This window comes from Aspergillus chevalieri, chromosome 4, assembly GCF_016861735.1.
Source record: "Aspergillus chevalieri M1 DNA, chromosome 4, nearly complete sequence".
Classification (NCBI taxonomy): Eukaryota; Fungi; Ascomycota; class Eurotiomycetes; order Eurotiales; family Aspergillaceae; genus Aspergillus; species Aspergillus chevalieri.
The window spans coordinates 610,021-628,564 of NC_057365.1; the positions used below are offsets into that span (position 1 = coordinate 610,021).

Genomic DNA, 18,544 nt, shown 5'->3' on the forward strand with positions numbered 1-18,544 from the left:
TATACTACTGGATAGTGCTGTTGGTGCTGTTCATATTAGGTGTCTTGCATGAAGCGAGCATGGCCGGGAACGGATACCTACTTAAGGGAGTTTATGTACTCTACAGAGTGTATTTACTCGGAGCCGGTGCTTGGGGACATAATATTCGACAATATTGGCTTGGTATTTTATTGGATGTCCGTAATGGAGTGGGAAAGAAAGTGCGCAAGTTCAGGAGCATCTGCAAACTAGCAGGTTGATATTGAAAACGACAGTATTGCTGGCTTCTCATTCTACCAGAGCTCCATAATCCTATTTCATGAGTGTTATTCCATTGAAAATTGTCCCTCGCTTCAAAATTCACGGTCCATTCCAGTTATTTTCTGATGGCACAGATCGTGACATTTTCCTATGCTGTTCCATTTCTATAAAGAGCGCGTCATGCGTTTCTCGGAAATAACAGAAGCAGCAAAAGGAAAATGCATCAATACAGTGGCTTTCGACTCTTAAATCGCATGTAAGATCAATTGAAGATAGAAGCGCCTTCAATAATGTGTGCCGAAGGGCCATATCCGTGGATCTGGTGTATTGCGGCATATCAGACAGTAGGGCTGGAGCCGGTGTCATCATGGCAAGGGAGAATACGCATGATGACCACAAATGCTGAGATACATCAAAACCGCGAGAAATTCATGCATTTAAAATCCACCTGCACAGGAATACCACGCAGAGATGGGTAGATGAAGTCAGTAGCATAGAGCCCATTGGCCAGGAAACAAACAGGTACTCAGCTGCTAGTGGTATGAAAGGATATTCGACTTTCACGTGTGCCCTTGCGATTCCCTGACTGGCTTTGGCTGCTGGTTTAATTTTCAAGTGGTGTCATGGCCGATGCATGACAAGAGGAATACATTCACATACAAATGAAAGTACTGTTCAAGTTGTCTATTGCCATTGAATTGATCTGTAAATCAATCATACCCCATATACTCCATAGATAATTAGATATACAGTCCATACTTTATCCTCGGCCTTAAAATAAACGTGGCCAATCAGTGGGCGGGCAATCCAGAAACTTCGCTGATGACTAACCCGCCTGTCTAGATCGGCTTTAGTATTATTGTATCTTTTTCAGCTCCATTCACTCTTCGCTTTTGTTTGCACTGACTGCTGTGTGACTCTGTCTCCTCTTCTTCTCTCCCCTACATAAAGGATTTGCTCTACTCATTCCTCATTCTTCCTCTTCATCTTCTCAACCTTTCCAGCTTCTCCTCTGGCAACAAGTTGGTGCCCCTCCGCGAAAAAACTTCTAGATCATCCCACTTTGAATCTACATAATGCCTCTCGTCAGCACAACAGAAGTCAACGAGGACACTCGTGGTATGTACTCAATTCAGCTTCCTTTAAGGCTTATCTAGCTAACAATGACCCTCTAGTCCTGGGCTACGACCCTTTGCTCTCCCCCCAGTTCCTTCAGTCCGAGATCCCGGGAGTGAGTCACATTCCCAATTACCAGGACCCTTCTGCCCGAACGAAGAAAAAAAAATCGCTCAAGGAGAACGAAATGATGATACAGGGCAAAAAAATAATAAAAAAAAAAAGATTAAGAATGTAACTGACAACAATGAATAGCCCAGTGAAGCAATTGCTGCCGTCCGCGCGGGTCGCAACCAGGCCGTCGAGATCATTGAGCAGCGCGATGACCGTCTCCTTGTTGTTGTCGGCCCCTGCTCCATCCACGACCCTGCAACTGCCATTGAATACGCTCGTCGTCTGAAGGGACTCTCCGAGAAGCTGGCGGCTGATCTCTGCATCATCATGCGTGCCTACCTCGAAAAGCCCCGCACAACGGTCGGATGGAAGGGCTTGATCAACGACCCTGACCTTGACGAGTCCTACAACATCAACAAGGGCTTGCGCGTCTCCCGTAAGCTCTACGCCGACCTCACCAGCACCGGTATGCCTATTGCCAGTGAGATGCTTGACACCATTTCGCCTCAGTACCTTGCCGACCTTATCTCCCTTGGTGCCATTGGTGCCCGTACCACCGAGTCGCAATTGCACCGTGAGCTCGCTTCTGGTCTGAGTTTCCCCATTGGTTACAAGAACGGCACGGATGGTAACCTGACGGTTGCTATTGACGCCATTGGCGCTGCTGCCCACCCCCACCGTTTCCTGGGTGTCACCAAGCAGGGCCTGGCCGCTATCACTAAGACCTCTGGCAACGAGCACGGATTCGTCATTCTCCGTGGTGGCAGTAAGGGTACCAACTACGACCGTGCCAACATCAAGGCTGCGCGCGAGGCTCTGCGCGCGAAGAACCAGCGCGAGGTCGTCATGGTTGACTGCTCGCACGGCAACTCCAACAAGAACCACCGCAACCAGCCTCTTGTCGCTCAGGAGCTGGCCGAGCAGATGCGTGAGGGTGAGGACGCCATTGTCGGTGTCATGATCGAGTCCAACATCAACGAGGGTAACCAGAAAATGCCCGCGGAGGGACCTTCCGGTCTCAAGCAGGGTGTCAGTATCACTGATGCCTGTATCAGCTGGGAGCAAACCGTCGATACCCTTGAGAACCTGGCTGAGGCCGTCCGGGCTCGCCGGGCTGTCAAGGCCTCCAAGGCCAACGGTGCTCACTAAGTCTGTTTCCTCATCAAAAGTCTTTTCTCTTCATTCTGGGGGGATAAAAAGCAAGACAAAAGGGGCTCTGGCGATTCTTTTTTGGGATAGGATTGGAAAAAAAAAGTAGTTTCGATCTAGATACCATGCCATTAGACGACATGTCATGATTCTGTTGGATCCTCATTTTATGTACAGCATTTCGGGTTAATGATTTATTGATTTATTTGGAACGAATTGGATAACTTGTTGCCTTTTTATTTCTATCTTTCGGTTAATTAATGTATTTAAGAGCTTTTTTGGGATAATGATGATTTACATACAATGACCCGCTTTAGTCACTTGACAGTAATTCCTATGCTACTATTGGACAAACATTGAAAACCAACTGCTTCACTTAAATCTCAGGTGATTGATATCAGACACTACATTCTTTTTTTCGGACAGACGCCTCATAACCAAGACAAGAGAAAACGTTATATGTACATACACAGTATACAGATGGATGCGATGGAGATCGTAGTAATAGAGAGAAAGTAATAAAAGAGACGCCGCAACCCCGGATGGACTTGAAACGAGGATGGTGTAGAGGAAGAGATGAGGATGTTGATCATGCAAGAGGATGAGGAGTTGCTAGAGAGCGAGACGAGGAGACAGGGGGGGGAAGACTGACTCCACCTCATCGTCCAATAAGCCAGCTCGTCCAACTTCGTGATGTCTGCTTAGCTGCGTTCTCTGCGTTTTCCGCAAGAACATCCAGCTGCCCCGGCAGCTGCTCGCCCTTCAACTTGGCGTCCTCCGCAGCCTTCGCATTAAGCGCGTCCAACACCTCTGGCTTATTCTGACCGTCGACAGCAGCTGCAGACTCAGGTGCGGCCGCAGCTTCATCCGCCTTCAACCCACCAAATAGATACCGCTTCACTTGGTTCCAGGGCCGCTGCTCCCTCTCCTCGTCCTTCTTGCGCTTGTAGATCTCCCCAATCATCTCGTTCTTCACGATCTCGGCTTGCTCGGGAGTTGCGGTGCCGCTGGCGTGTGCTCGCTTCGCTTCTTCGAGTCTCTTGAGTTCGTTCTCGACCCAGAGGGCTTTTTGGCGGCGGTTGTAGAGTGTTAGGGAGATGATGGAGTAGACCGTGAGGACACCACAGACGCCTTCACCCAACATTAGCAGTTGCCCTCCACTTTTATTTTAGGGAAAAGAACGCACCCGACGCAGCAATTAAAGAATAAACAGTCACTTTATGAGCCTTATTCGCAAGTTCCCGTCCCGCCCCGATAAACCGATCAAGCCCCGACGACGACTGCGCCATTCTTGCTGCCTTTGCCTGGGCCCGCAACCGCTCAACCTTCTGCTTCGGCGTCTCTGGCTGCCCTCCTGGACCCTGTGATGGACCAGCGTTGCTGTTGCTTCCGGAGTTCGACATGAAGCCGGGGAGTTTGTAGGCCGGGCCTCCTGGCTTGGAGCTGGCGTAGGGGCCGGTGGCCGTGAAGCGGGTGGCGTCTGCAGCAGATCGGGACATGGTTATAATCTTTCGTTCTCTTCTCAATCCGGGGAGTGTTCTCGTTCTTTTGGCTTTGGCGTGTTTGGCGATTCCGGTGCTCCCACACTGGTATGGGTCGGTCAATACAACACGGCCGTGACGTGGGGTACAATGACAATATAAACCGGACAATCCCCTATACCTCAATTGCAAAAGGAATCACAAACCAGAGACAGGCTGGTACTAGTGGAATCTGTTAAATAGTGCGAGTCCGGATGTTTGGCGAGGATAGTTGATGCCGCCGGGGAAATTTTCAAGTTCAGAGGGGAGTCTTGGCAACGGAGATGGCTCGTTAGCTCCGATGGCTTCCTCTACAGCTATCTATACAGATGACCTTGACACCGGACATCTTTCGCAATTTGTTTAATTTTTGATTTTTGCTGAATCCTTACGAAAGCATTATTGAGACGGCGCTATGGCAGAATACAACTCCTCCGATTTGACATCCATCCTGAACACATTATCAGCCCTGTCCAAACCGGTACCAACACCAGGAACTCAGAATCCCTCTACTCAGCAGCCTTATAGCTCTAGCCCCCGTATCCAACCCAGCCATGATGATGATGACGACGCATACGAACCCCCAGACATCCCTCCAGCTCCAGCACCCTCGACTTCCAAACCACAACCACATCTACACCCTCAACAACTGCACCCTCCCAAACCAGCACCAACAGATCCCACACCATCAACAGACCCCTCAACAATAACAACATGGCCCTCCGCCCTCCGCCATGTCATGCGAACAGTCTCCCAAAACGAAGTCCTCCAGCGCCGCATCCGCCGCCTAATACAATCCCAACACGACCACGAGGAACAATGGTGGCAGGGACGGGAGGCACTATGCAAGAAACAGAAGGCGAGGGGGGAGAAGAAGAAGGAGTTGGATGAGGTGTTGTGAGTTTATTGCCCCAATTGCTCCAGCTTGTGTTTGGTGGTGTCGTGGTGTTTCAAGATAGTCGGTGTATAATGGGGATATGAAGGAAAGGGAGGGTTGAAGTATGATTGACCTTTACAGACGATCAGTTGGGGTGCCAGTTGATTCTTCCAAGGGGGTATCTGTACGTTTTTCTACCTCTCGCCAGCATTGATTGATTGTCAACTAACCAAGCACAGACAGCCGAAGAAGACGAAACAGAACTGAAAAACTACGATGCCAAAATCTACGCCGCATCCAACCAAATGGCACAAGCTCTTACGCTCGAGTTACGGGGACTGGGGATACCATTCTTCAGCATAAAGCGGGATTTGGTCTCTGACAACCACAAGAATAATGATGACCATGACAAACAGCATAAAGATAAGCTGCCTCGAGATGAACTCTCCGCTCTCCAGCTAAGGATGCTGGACTTGCTGCAGGATCTTTGTAAGGAGTGATAGTAATCATGTTCTGGTTAATGACTAGTACTTGTCTCAGTCCAGTAGGGCAATCTCTGAAAGAGGACAGGCGATGATGCTGGATTATATTATATACACCTATGCTTAATACCCCGGCCATCCGACTGGCCACGAAAACCACCAAGAAGAATGATACCACCCCTATATGCAATGACGATAACAATGAACCCTCTCTTTTCAATACAATGTAAAGACGAATACCAATACGACAGACGCAAAACACCATGGAATGCAAGATGCAGAACCCCATGCCGGAGCAAAAGTAGAACGCAAGAGACTATGCGCGAAACATCATACAGATTTTTGAATCTTTGTCAGCAACAGCAACAGCAACAGCAACAGCAACCGCAGCCCCGACAATTGCGCTCTCCGGTGCAAGGTCAAGGCTGATAGACGATTTTGTCGTGCCGCTAGTCTGTTCAGTCAACTGGTTGAGATAGGTTTGGCAGCTGTCTCGGAATCCGGGGTACTTGTTGATCACACTGCCATCGCATGCAATCGACAGACTCCGAGATTCTGGCTCACTCTCCACCACGGTGACCCCCGAAGCCTTCTTGATAATCGTCGTAGATGTATGGAACTCAGCGTCGTTGCGCAAGCACCACATGCTATGGATTGCAGTAGCCAGATAACCAGCAGCCCGTCGCGAAACGGTCTGGCATACGCGACGTAAGAAATGCAGATCCTCCGAGGACGGGGTCACAGGGAAGGTGTGCTGCTTCTGGAACAACGCTGCCGAAGAAGTCAATGATGGCGATGTGTCGGCTTCGAGGAACGCAACGATGCTGGTGTCAAGTGAATATGGCTCCTGCATGGAGTGTGGCAGCTCTCCTCCAAACAGGTTGGCAGTTTCGACAGCCTCGACGATAATGAGTCGAACAACCTCACCCAGGTAACGGCCTGTAATCATGTACTCCAAGGGCTGGTAGTCAGGTCGCATATGGGTGCGATTGAGGATGTCATCCCACCGGGTCATGGGCAAGACACCACCGCCGAACATGCTCATTTCGCTGTTGATAATGACATGCTTAGCATAGTCGAACCAACCCGGAGGCCTGGTACCAAACTTGGTCAATCCAATCTCATGCACCGGGAAGTGAATCGCAACATTGGTCCCGGTACCCAGAATGAGAGACATGCGTGTTTGCGGGTCGACATAGGCCCGAGACAGAAGTGTGGCAGAGCTGTCGTTGACAATGGCATCCACTTGCACGTTGAGGTTCCGCGCGCGACACGACTGGACGATCAGGTCTCCTAGTTCCTGTCCTACTGTGCCATTGGAACACAGGAAACCCTTGCCCATGTGAATAACCAGTCCGCTGCTAATCGATGTTTGTTCAATAGGGAAAGACCATGACAGACCCATGGATAGAGGCGACTCTCCCCGACCGTAGCTTGAACCAACCTCCTGCAGCATCGACTCGATCCTCTCTGCCATCCAATCGAAAAACAATATGCCTTCCAACAATTTGACATTGTTGTCGATGTATGCAGATGACTCCCGAAGTACCTTTATGTTCCCTTTCCCATGCAATTCGATTAAAGCCACACGAAAGGTCGACCCTCCGACATCCAGAGCCAAGTATGTCCCCTCTTCTGCGCCCGACGGTAACGCATGGTTGTAGGATGGCAGCATGCAGACAGGGCTAGATTGCAGGCATGACCTAAACTGGTCGCGTATTTTCTCTGACATGACGATCATATTCCGCATCGACAGGGGTGCAGTAAAGAGGCGGTCGACCTCCTCCGCAAAGTCGTCTAATGTCCGATGTCGCCATCGTACGCCCAGGAAGCCTTTCTGGCGCCGTTGGGAGGATTCCCGGAATAGCGAAGGGAAGAGGATCATGGTCTCTAGCGCGGATACAACGTTGGAGAAAAGTTCCTGCAGTCTGTGCAAGACCCTGACCAGTGGAGTAGTCATGGTAACAATCGGTAGCAAGCGTTCACGACGTCCGCGAAAGCAAACAGCAAAACCAGTGAGGGGTGATGCTTAATAAATAAGACAGTTGAAATCAGAATTGACACTCTCCCATAAAGAGACAAGCGTCAACACGAGATCCAGAGCGCGGGGATAAGCCGGGAGTAGTAGGTGGTAAATAAACGGAAGGAAAGAGAAGACGGGGAAGAAGGAACCAGTCAAATAGACGGGAGAAAGGACGGAAGGAATATCAGGTATATAACCCGATCAAGGTAGTATTACCAGCCAGAAAGGCCAATGAGCCTCACAGACCGTCTTCTCCGTCGCCTTGGAGAGAAGATGTCACGATAATATGGAGAAGAATGGAGAGTAGCAGCAGAGGCGGGTTTGATAAAGTTGAGGCAACTCCAATTGTCACGGCACTTTGGCTCACTCTTTCTATTCTGTTCACCCTCCCTCCACGTTTGCTAAGTAGGAATTGAGTCGACGATAACGGAAAGGAGAATGAAGTATGCAGAGAGGGCTTTAGATAAACGCGTGGCCATTCCTGGGGGAGGTTGAGGTGAGGTTCCGGGAGGGAGAAGGGTTACCGCACAGGAAGGGACAAAAAATTCAGAAAAAAAAAAAAAGAAGAGGAAGAAGAAGAAATTACAACAGAAAAATTGGTAGTATTCAGAGCTAAAGACGAATTAGATTTAATGATACAAGAAAACCGTGAGATCTGTAGAGCGTCCGGAGTAAAGCGAGTCTACAATATGGTATCATTGTCACGTATGGTAATTACGATCTGGGGTCTGTAGTGCGACCTGCTGCAAACTACGCTGCAATTCTACCCTTTCTACCTCTGTACAGCGCTTGATTTGAGATTACCTTGAGCTTATCCGAGCCAGAATTTGAATAATTCCGTACTTTACATTGTAGGTTTTAATCGTGAGGAATGATTGAGGTACATAAACCACTGGAGTTACATCTCTGCTGCAGGTCAGATCTGATATGCTACCGTCATGTATCGTATTGCTGTCATCAATACAACTGTCACTTATTTTATCTGATTGGTTTTCTTTCTTTGAGAGGATGTCTCGTGATGGCTGCACACTTTGAATCGATTGCTTTTCTTTGTAATCGTCTTTTCTTCCTTTCTGTTCTATATGTACAGTCACTATCAAGACTATAAGAGACAGCGTGTCGAGTCGAGGTGGATTCCGTGGTATGTCACACTGGCTGGGTGCAACGGTGGTAATCATCGCCGGAACTGTTACACTCTGGGCGGATCCTCTGACAACTGACGATAAATAGGCCTACGATAATGACGCTGATGGTTTGTTTCAACTCATCGCCATCCCGTATGTCGTCATTTGACACTTTCCTCTTCTCCGCTCTGCAGTTGCATTCCAAAACATGGTGGCAGGGAGAGATAACCAAGTATGCAGCCATTGGATGGCAGTACTTGTTGGAGGCTGGAGAGTCTCCAGACAATTGGCCGAATGCGGAAATACAATCTGGGGTTTCGGGAATATTCCCCCAGATCTCCGCGCTCCTATCTGATTGACCATATTATCGGATCATTCATGGTCCCCAACCGCAGAGAACAATGCATCTTCGAAGAGAAACGAATTTGTCTTCCCCAGCCTTGGCTTTCTCCTATCCACGTGGCTGACAGACGGTTACGGCACATTCCTATTGATGGTATGGCTGTCCGTTCTTCAGTTGTTGATGTGAATAACCCTGAACCCAGGATGTTGGGACATTTGTACGACATGCTCTGACTCTACCACTCTCACGGATACCCAGCCTGATGGCAAGCGCATCGTACAAGTGCTCCATTCATTGCTTAGGCCATGTTTATACTTTTGACAAGCGTCAGGTTTCGCCTGTACGGCTCTGCGTGATGCACCGGGATGACCTATTGTAGACTCGATCACCGATATACAGTGCTCATGCGCTCCTCGGTGATCCTGGTCGGTTGCCTTGCTGTCACATAAAGACCTCGAATCTTCATCTTGTTCAGTCACGTTTGGTCCTACTTGATCCGTACTGGTGCTTCACCAGGAACGCCCCTGGTGAAAGAACACTACCACCATGACATCATATCCACGACACTATCTCATCATATGGAGTCAGAGACATAAAAGTATTTATTGTATTCTCAATTCTTCCGCTGTCATCGACAATCTTCACGATAAGCAGCTTTGATTCTAGTTGGACCAATATCTCGCAGAATACCACAATATGTCCGCCGAAGGCGTCAAAGACAAGAATGGAGAAACCATCTACGAAGATGACTTTGTCTTTACTAGATACCGTGGAGGTTCCCATCAAGGAAAGGTAAACTCAACCCTTTTTCTTTTATCTGCTGTTCTTTCTGACCTGGACATCCAGGTCGAGAAGATTGTCATGGATGCGGCCGGAGCAAGGGAAGAGGGCGTAGCGAATCCTCCCAAGGTATGTTATTCTTGCATTCTGTGTATAGTACGGAGTGGGTTTTGACTCGCCTGAAGGTGATTTATACGGACCAACATGGACACCGGGTCGCGCACAATCCGAGCACGTTGGATAAATCAGCGACTAGTGATTAGCCATCCGTCCCCATGTTGATCGTCGAGTTTATTCTCCCCTGAACCGGAGTCCTAGTCCTAGAGAAATGATAGATCTTTGTTGAATGCAGTATTATGAACCGAAAGCTCTTGATTCAATAGTCGTGGGCTTCTGCAAGCGAGTCCCCGAACGAGCATTACGAGACTCAATAATATGGATGTTACATGTGCTGTTCACTGTCCGTTCGTCAATCAATAGCGTTCAACGGCGTCCAATAATCCCCCCTGTCGACTCAGTTTGAAGATGATCGTCGTTGCGGGGAACAGAAAACCAGAAAGTGTGGAGAGCCGTTAACCAAGTTCGACAAACAGGGTTTTAGGACTGGATAATAACATCCCTATTTCCATCGTACGATCAAGGAGGAACCTCGGCACCGGGTATTGCCATTGACTCAGTGAGAACGTCACAAGCAAGCAAAACTTTGAAGTCCTGACTCGTTGCTGATCAAAAAAACGGAACAATGGCAGTCAACATGACTTTATTTTGGGCAATGCCCCGTGCCTTCGCAGGCGCGAGGCTGTCTGCGACTGCTTGTTCAGTCCGTGTCGACTCGCTAGTTCCAGTGCCGCCCTCCGCAAGATGAGGTTCGATTTCGCTGCAGGGATAGGGCTTGCTTGGACGCTCGTTAGTCCAATGGCACATGCCATGATTGTACCTCGCAGCACGAACTCGTCGACAAATTCAAACTCCAGTCTTCTTTCGGTGTTATCCCAAGCTGCCGGCGATCCGTCAATAGGACAGAGAACTTCGGATACTGCGTCTTCGATATTGCCATTGCTCCACGACGGAACGAATCAATCGAACAGCGCAGCGGATGTCGGGTCTGTGCAGGATGCGCATGGCAAGATCAGTCAGGTTTATTCATCTGTTGATAAAGATTCGGATCTGCTGGATTTTGTCAAGAGCCTGGCCGAGGGAGGATTGATTCCACTGAATCTAGTGAACCTGCTAGACGGGTATATCAACATTGGCCTCAATTCGATTTATAACAATAACCCAGCACCACCGTCGAAGCAAGATATATACCCGAAAAAGCGACCCGGCGATGCGACCTATTCGATCCCTGAGGAAAGTCTCCGGGCGGCCATATATATCCCTGATTCATTCGCCTATGGGAAGAACAGGAGGAAGCCAGTAATCCTGGTGCCAGGGACTGCAATTCCTGCTGGTATGACATACCATTTCAGCTTTAGCCAGCTGGGCAAAGCTCTCCCAGAAGCGGATGTTGTCTGGGTTAATATTCCCCGGGCCTCGTTGAACGACGCACAAACGAATGGCGAATACGTCGCGTATGCGATCAACTATATATCCGCTATCAGTTCTGATTCCAACGTGGCGGCAATTTCGTGGTCTCAGGGTGGACTAGATGTCCAATGGGCATTGAAGTACTGGCCTTCTACTCGGGACGTGGTGGAGGATTTCATCGCCATCAGTCCAGACTTCCACGGTACAGATCTAAGATTCTTTGTCTGCCCGTTACTGGACCCTCTTGCCTGCACACCATCAATCTGGCAACAAGGCCCGGAAACTGAGTTCATTCATACCCTGCGGGCTGATGGCGGCGACTCGGCATACGTCCCAACAACCATTGTCTACTCCTCTTTCGACGAAATCGTGCAACCGATGAGCGGACCCAACGCATCAGCCATTCTCTCCGACATCCGCGACATCGGAGTTACAAACAACCACATCCAAACCATCTGCCCGAACGAACCAGCCGGCGGAATTTACCTGCACGAAGGAGTATTATACAACTCCCTCGCCTGGGCTCTAGCCGTCGACGCCCTCACCCACGACGGCCCCGGCGACCCCTCACGAATCGACATCGACACGGTATGCAGTCAAATCCTCGCTCCGCAGTTGCAATTGGACGATATGCTTGGCACCGAGGGACTTTTGCTAATTGCGCTGGTGGAGGTTCTCACGTATGAACCTAAGGTGGGACGGGAGCCTTCTATCACCGGTTATGCGTCGTGATGGCGTCGTGATGAGGGGTTTAAGAGACCAGAGGAAAACCGTTATGTGCTCGGGAGCGGGGTATGGGACGAGACGAGTTAGGCTGAGCTTGGCTTGATAGGATTGTTTCAGATTGTGCTTAATCAATAGACTTGTGATTAGCATCGGGGATATTCCTTTGGGTTTGACACTGGGACTGCTGGATGCTTATTGGGGTGGGGAGTTCTTCTTATAGCCAGAGTGGACATTAATCGCTGTGGATTGACTGATGTAGTAAATCTATGTGTATGCCATCTCATTATGTCCATTCCTTCTCTTTACCTTCTCAATTGCTCTCAGTAAATCTAGACAAACCCACCCCACGCAAAACCTCCCTTGGACACCAGTTCCCGGTCCCTGCTGATCCTCTATACCGAAGTCGTTTAGATTGATTGATAAGGAAAGTGACACGACGCTCACTCAGCCAATTTCCAGCCAGACCATTATTATCCTCCATACTTCAAACCCTAAAATCCTTAGTCGTCCTCGGTATTTTCTCTTTTCTAACAACTCTCTGTTTTGCACAGAACACTCCATGCACGTCCCTGTCACTCGGCGTTACAAAGTTGTCGGAGATTAAATCAAGAGCCAACTCGGGAATAATAAAGCGAACCACGTCGGACATCCATATATCCATGGCATATATATCCGTACGGGTCTGGCCAATAATCAACTTCAGACGGACGGTATGGGAGTTGATACCGGTAGTCATTGGTTGATTGTCAGGTACCAGTTAATGAACAACAGGCGAGGTCATAGCATTAAGGACGGCTGGTTGAAGTGAGATTCGCCGGATTAGCTTCGGGATTCTGTCTGGCACTGAGATACTTCATCCCGCAGTCAAGGAATTATCATTGTAAGCTGGGAGCGTGGTCTGTCCCCAAGGTTTGCAAAGGAACGAAGTTGTCTAAACCGGATTGAGGTCTACTGGAATAGCCATCGGTATGCTTATATCGGAGTTGTTTAGGTGCGGGATCGTCTGGGCGGTCTTATCCTTTTTCTTCAAGCTGTCACTGCTGCTAAAGTGTACGTGTAGATAGTCTACCCCAGACGCACGGGCGACTTTTCCAGAAGCGGCCGATCGGCGCACATGGTTCCGTATTCTACTTGTAGTATAAATGTACCTCACTACATACTACTGCTATGCTACAGAAAGCACTTTCGGACTGTATACAAGCACTCCGTACTCATACAATTTTCATACGTCTGATCGCGGCCACCGGTGGATAAAGATACATCTCTCCGGGTGGAAACGAAACTGCCAAGAATACTAGGCCCAGGATCATCGCCGAATTGTATATCGGCGGCGTGTTTATTACGTTGGCTTTTTTGACGGGCCGTTGGGATTGTTTATTTTTTTTTCTCATTCTTAAATCGATATTTTCCCCTGTGGAGGAGGTGAAAAAAATATACCAGCCCACTGTCCACCGACGACGACGACGCAACGTACGCTGACATACGCGGCCGCTTTAATGGGTTAGTTGGTCTGGCGTGTCTCCTTTTCTTCTTTTTTTCCCCTTTTGTTCTTGGCTTTTATCTTCTTCTCTTTTTGTGTTCTTTGGAGTGGACCAATATTGGCTATTCGATATGCTTTGGTGGTGTTTATTATTGCCTTTTTTGGGCTTTGCCAATGCAAAAACCGACGATGACGATTTGATGTCTTTTGTCACCGTATGTGCCACCTATAAAATGATAATTATGCATTCTAACAGCTACAGCTCCCCGAAGTAAGAGCATTAAAACTCGACATCGCCTACTATGATCGCGAATCTACCAGTCCTGGGTACTGGTTCGTTGCTCCCTATGGAGTAATCGACCCCGAAGCTCCCACCAAACAGTGGAAACCATGCCAAGTCGGGCCCTATATCTACGATGCCGATGGCGTGCTCGTCTGGGCGGGTTCCTGCATGTTCGATAACCGGAACATCTTCGACTTTAAAGTGGTGGATAACATTGACGACCAGCCGCATCTGTCGTTTATTTTGCAGCATGGATACCAAGATACCCAAGATAAGGGAACTGGTTATATCCTGGATCAACATTATGAGCCTGAATACGCGGTTCAGGTGACTAATGATCTCTCTGCATTTAACATGCACGAATTCAACGTCCTTCCCGGCGGAAAAACGGCTCTGGCATGTGCATACCGATCTGAGTATCTCTCCCTCGGGGACCTAGGCCGTCCCGATGAGTACGGCTGGGTACAGCCCGGTGGCTTCGTGGAAGTGGACACGACCACAGGAAAGGTGCTGTTTGAATGGAGCTCCTTCGGCCACATCCCGCTCCACGAGTCCGTCAAGGTCAATCCCTGGGATGCACCAGCAGTCCAGCCAGGATGGGATTTCCTGCACGTCAACTCGATCGACAAGAACGAGGATGGCGATTATTTACTATCCGCACGCTTCACCAACACCATCTACCTCATCTCCGGCGACGATGGACACATCATCTGGCGTCTGGGCGGGAAGTACTCGGACTTCGTGCAGGACTTTACCTTCTCGAAACAGCACCACGCGCACTTTATCCAATCCGACTCAAATAGAACAGTCATCTCCTTCCTCAACAACGCCTCCGACGAACTCGAAGCCGAAGAAGACACCTCCGCAGCCCTCTTCGTCGAAATCGACACAACAACAACCCCCATGAACGCGCGCGAAATCCGCCGCCACAACCGTCCAGACGGCAGCCTGACCCGTCTCCGCGGTAGTGTCCAACACCTCCCCAACGACAACGTCTTTGTCGGCTGGAGTGAACGCGGGTACATGAGCGAGCACTCCCCAGAGGGCAAGACGCTCATGCAGGCAAGCTTCGCCTCAACCCGCTTCTCCAGCTACCGCTCGTACAAGTACCCCTTTGTTGGACGACCGTCCACGCCACCGGATATGGTGGCATCAGTCTACGGAACGAGCGAGGATGACTTTATGACCATGCTCTACGTTAGCTGGAACGGGGCTACGGATATCGCGACGTGGAATTTCTACGCGCGGTCTGAAGCATACGGTATTCCCGTGCTCGTGGGAAACACCACAAAGACCGATTTCGAAACGCTATACATCGTCAATGGCTACCTCGACTACGTCACCGCGGAAGCCGTCGACGCGGAAGGTAACGTCCTGGGTACATCTGAGGTCCACCGCACAGCTACACCGGAGAACTGGCGGTTGTCTGGCTTCCAGGGTGAATCGAAACCAGTAGCAGCTGACCCCTCGATTATGTACGGACACCAGAAAGCTGCTGAAGAGGATGTCGAGGAACCGGTGGACGATGAGGTGTTGGCAGCTGAGAAGGCTGCTAAGGCGATGGGCCGGGCATTCGAGATGATCAAGGGTGTTGGAGGACTGTTGATTTTCATCCTGGTTACAGGGTCTGGAGTTGGTCTTGTTGTTGGGGTTGTTTGGTATCTGCGAAGGAGGCGTATGCTGGCATATCATGAGATTCCTTCGCAGGGCGAGGGTGAAGAGTAACCGTCACTTTGGTGGGAGCTTTGTATAATGATTCATGTATATAATCCCGATATAAAAAAGTCAATTTGTTAATACCTATACTCTTATCTATGCATTATAACGATGTAAACTCGTAAAAAGTGCAACAATAACAGTGCCAACTAAAAAACAACCCGCAGAACCCTATTCGCCTTGATCTTCCCATTAATCTCCCTCGCCATTCTCTCATCCTCTCTTACCTGCCACGCCTCACTCGTCATAAGCCTCTTCTCCACCTCCCTGCTCATCTCCTTCAACTTCTCCTCTTCAAATTTACACATCTGAAGTGACACACTCGCAAAACCAACCTCATTCCCAAACCGCTCAAACACAAGTAACGGCCACGACCACCGCTCCCCGAGCTCGAGATGTATCGGCCAGTCCCAGATCTTCATGTTAATGTGCAGCACTTCCAACGACTTGCACGCAACTGCCAGATCCTCGCAAGCACAGTACCAGGCTAAATCAGACCGGTGCTTGAATACCCGGAACCCCAGAAGCCGCGGCTCATTGTACATGACATGATTCAGCTCTATGTGCTGAATGACTTCCTGTGTCTGGGCACTAGTCGTATGCAAGAACCGATCCAGCGCGCGAGTGCTGTTGAAAACAAACTGCGTGTTCGCGTATAAATGCAATATCGTCTCGTGGTAGATGGCCTTGCAGCTGAAGATCAGCGAGATCGGGAGCGGATTCTGACGACGAACGACTTGGCTGTGTTTCGAGTCGTGCGGGTTAAGTTGCGTTTTGGGGTTGCGGTAGGGAAGACGGGTGTGGTAGAGACGTTTGCGCGTGTCGGTGGGAGAAGGAGTCCATTTGGGTTTTTGGCGGGAGATCGCGACGCGGTATGTTGGTTGGAAGATGTAATTGTAGATTTTCCAGCGGAGTTCCGGAGGGAGGGTTATTAGGGATGGTTTGATCTTTCTTGGGGGTGGAGTTGGCTTGTTCTCTTTCTTGTTGGGTGTCTTGTGCTTGGTAGGGTTCTGCGTCGCGTCTGAGGGTCTTGGTGCGGGTTCCTTCTTCTTATTGCTCTTCTTTTTCTTCTCGGTAGATGCCTTTTGACTTTCTCCGGCTTGGTTTTGTCTGGATTCTGACTGTGGCTGCTTTTGTTAGTATACTAGGACTAGTGACGGGTGTTAGGGCTCACCATCATCACCTGCCTCTGCGAGGGTTCTCCGCGGCCTCTGCTAAATCTCTGTCCATTTCTGCTGGTCTTCTTGCATTAGCGTGGGAAATTCTACAAAGCTAGGGGGAATAGGTACTTTCTGTCCTCTTTGGTTCTGGTTAGGGTTCACTTCTGGTGCAGCTGTAGCTCCTGGCGCTGCAGTCGTGTTTTCCTGATTCTAATAAATTAGTACAGTAGAAAAGACACAGAAGAGAAAACACTCACCGTGGTATTAGCCTGACCATTCCCGCGTCCATGTCCACCTCGTCCACGTCCTCGTCCTCGACCGCGCGCGCATCCACCGCGGGAACCACGAGGGGATTCCTGGTTTTGAGATGGCATTTGATGGGTTTATTCAGGTTTAGTTGGCTTGATTCTTTTATTTCAGTGCGATCTAGTGGGATTCCAAGAAGATTGAGGAGATGGACGATGTGGAGTGTAGGGAAAGAGAGAGGGAGCAATATATGTAAGCAAGGGCAGACATTCACTGTTCGTCTTGCCTGTAAACAATATGATTAAGTCATTATGCTAGAGTCATATGCCCTTTTTGCTCATAATCTCTTAATCAACCCTATCTGGTCTATACAGGTACATACAACTTCAACCACACTAATCCCAAAACGGCAATATCCAACCGGGTCGATTCACGGAACAGTTTCTTCCCCAATTGACTGACAATTCTGTTTTCTCTGACCTCTTCTTCTCCCTCCATTCCTCCCCTATTGAACTGTTTAACCGTTCTATTGTTCAATCTCAATCCTCTATCGCAGCGCAGTCAATGTCTCTCTCTGCCCGCCTCGTCGCTCCCGCTCGATCAACACTACGACCCCACCACTGCATCCGGCGCCCCTATTCCTCTTCTCCCAACACCTCTACTTCTTCCTCTTCTTCTTCATCCTCTAACAAGAATCCTCAATACAGCCCCCAAAGCCGCTCCAACTTCAAAATCCTCCCGTTCCTCGCCATCATCGGCGTCGGCTCCGGCTCTTACGTGTTACTTGTGAGATCGCGGGCGCAACAGTAACCACCTACTTAACACCACCTTACATCTACCTTCAACAAACCCACCCAAACAACAAACAACCGAAATGTCCGAAACCAAGCAACCCCGCTTCTCCCCCCAAGACATCACAGTTGTCTTCCTCCTCGGCGGCCCTGGCAGCGGCAAAGGCACCCAGTCCAACAACCTCGTCCGCGACTACGCCTTCACCCACCTGTCCGCCGGCGACCTGCTCCGCGCCGAACAAGTCCGCGAGGGCTCGCAGTACGGCGATCTCATCCGTTCATACATCAAAGAGGGCAAGATCGTGCCCATGGAGATCACCGTCGCCCTGCTCTCGAACGCCATGGCGGAGGCGTTGGCCAACAAGCCCAAGACCGGGAAGGATGGGAAGGCGCGGTTCTTGATTGATGGGTTCCCGCGGAAGCTGGACCAGGCGGTGTTCTTCGAGCAGACGGTTTGTCCGAGTGAGATGACGCTGTTCTTGAACTGTCCGGAGGAGGTTATGGAGAAGAGGTTGTTGAAGCGGGGGGAGACGAGTGGGCGGGATGATGATAATGCTGAGTCGATTCGGAAGAGGTTCCGGGTTTTTGTGGAGACGAGTATGCCTGTTGTTACGGCGTTCGAGGAGCAGGATAAGGTTGTTTCTGTGGAGGCCACGGGGGGTGTGGATGAGGTTTATCAGAGGATTAAGGAAGGGGTTGCTCACAAGGGGTTGCTCCCTGTTGATAACTAAATGCGAGCGAGCAATTATTCTAGTTGTTGATACGACTGCCAATTTAGATATGTCTATAACATAACTCGTATTTTGGTAACAAAAGAAATAGACTAGATTGAACGAAAACCATGTGC

General features: G+C 49.6%; 10 protein-coding genes across 10 annotated transcripts; 7 read left to right on the plus strand and 3 right to left on the minus strand.

Annotated features, from left to right (window-relative positions):
- Nucleotides 1–1,316: 1,316 nt before the first annotated feature.
- ARO4 (3-deoxy-7-phosphoheptulonate synthase) lies at nucleotides 1,317–2,619 on the plus strand (the record flags this gene model as incomplete). Its single annotated transcript, XM_043278393.1, has 3 exons — nucleotides 1,317–1,359; nucleotides 1,416–1,471; nucleotides 1,612–2,619. 3 exons carry the CDS (start codon nucleotides 1,317–1,319, stop codon nucleotides 2,617–2,619), a joined length of 1,107 nt encoding a protein of 368 aa, XP_043136177.1.
- A 658-nt stretch (nucleotides 2,620–3,277) lies between these two features.
- ACHE_40220A (cytochrome c oxidase assembly protein COX14) lies at nucleotides 3,278–4,118 on the minus strand (the record flags this gene model as incomplete). The annotated part of the gene is made up of 2 exons (XM_043278394.1): nucleotides 3,278–3,750; nucleotides 3,806–4,118. The coding sequence occupies 2 exons, from the start codon at nucleotides 4,116–4,118 to the stop codon at nucleotides 3,278–3,280; spliced, it is 786 nt and encodes a 261-aa protein (XP_043136178.1).
- Nucleotides 4,119–4,554: 436 nt separating this feature from the next.
- ACHE_40221S (uncharacterized protein) lies at nucleotides 4,555–5,516 on the plus strand (the record flags this gene model as incomplete). The annotated part of the gene is made up of 3 exons (XM_043278395.1): nucleotides 4,555–5,036; nucleotides 5,158–5,200; nucleotides 5,256–5,516. The coding sequence occupies 3 exons, from the start codon at nucleotides 4,555–4,557 to the stop codon at nucleotides 5,514–5,516; spliced, it is 786 nt and encodes a 261-aa protein (XP_043136179.1).
- Nucleotides 5,517–5,814: 298 nt separating this feature from the next.
- On the minus strand, nucleotides 5,815–7,458 carry ACHE_40222A (putative hexokinase; the record flags this gene model as incomplete). Its single annotated transcript, XM_043278396.1, has 1 exon — nucleotides 5,815–7,458. The coding sequence occupies one exon, from the start codon at nucleotides 7,456–7,458 to the stop codon at nucleotides 5,815–5,817; it is 1,644 nt and encodes a 547-aa protein (XP_043136180.1).
- A 1,421-nt stretch (nucleotides 7,459–8,879) lies between these two features.
- ACHE_40223S (uncharacterized protein) lies at nucleotides 8,880–9,221 on the plus strand (the record flags this gene model as incomplete). Its single annotated transcript, XM_043278398.1, has 1 exon — nucleotides 8,880–9,221. The coding sequence occupies one exon, from the start codon at nucleotides 8,880–8,882 to the stop codon at nucleotides 9,219–9,221; it is 342 nt and encodes a 113-aa protein (XP_043136181.1).
- A 463-nt stretch (nucleotides 9,222–9,684) lies between these two features.
- ACHE_40224S (DUF2945 domain-containing protein) lies at nucleotides 9,685–10,031 on the plus strand (the record flags this gene model as incomplete). The annotated part of the gene is made up of 3 exons (XM_043278399.1): nucleotides 9,685–9,780; nucleotides 9,835–9,897; nucleotides 9,954–10,031. The coding sequence occupies 3 exons, from the start codon at nucleotides 9,685–9,687 to the stop codon at nucleotides 10,029–10,031; spliced, it is 237 nt and encodes a 78-aa protein (XP_043136182.1).
- A 664-nt stretch (nucleotides 10,032–10,695) lies between these two features.
- ACHE_40225S (putative lipase) lies at nucleotides 10,696–12,027 on the plus strand (the record flags this gene model as incomplete). Its single annotated transcript, XM_043278400.1, has 1 exon — nucleotides 10,696–12,027. The coding sequence occupies one exon, from the start codon at nucleotides 10,696–10,698 to the stop codon at nucleotides 12,025–12,027; it is 1,332 nt and encodes a 443-aa protein (XP_043136183.1).
- A 1,605-nt stretch (nucleotides 12,028–13,632) lies between these two features.
- ACHE_40226S (uncharacterized protein) lies at nucleotides 13,633–15,509 on the plus strand (the record flags this gene model as incomplete). The annotated part of the gene is made up of 2 exons (XM_043278401.1): nucleotides 13,633–13,716; nucleotides 13,764–15,509. The coding sequence occupies 2 exons, from the start codon at nucleotides 13,633–13,635 to the stop codon at nucleotides 15,507–15,509; spliced, it is 1,830 nt and encodes a 609-aa protein (XP_043136184.1).
- A 140-nt stretch (nucleotides 15,510–15,649) lies between these two features.
- ACHE_40227A (uncharacterized protein) lies at nucleotides 15,650–17,034 on the minus strand (the record flags this gene model as incomplete). The annotated part of the gene is made up of 4 exons (XM_043278402.1): nucleotides 15,650–16,627; nucleotides 16,675–16,740; nucleotides 16,790–16,870; nucleotides 16,918–17,034. 4 exons carry the CDS (start codon nucleotides 17,032–17,034, stop codon nucleotides 15,650–15,652), a joined length of 1,242 nt encoding a protein of 413 aa, XP_043136185.1.
- Nucleotides 17,035–17,780: 746 nt separating this feature from the next.
- On the plus strand, nucleotides 17,781–18,428 carry ura6 (uridylate kinase ura6; the record flags this gene model as incomplete). The annotated part of the gene is made up of 1 exon (XM_043278403.1): nucleotides 17,781–18,428. One exon carries the CDS (start codon nucleotides 17,781–17,783, stop codon nucleotides 18,426–18,428), a length of 648 nt encoding a protein of 215 aa, XP_043136186.1.
- Between the last annotated feature and the right edge of the window lie 116 nt (nucleotides 18,429–18,544).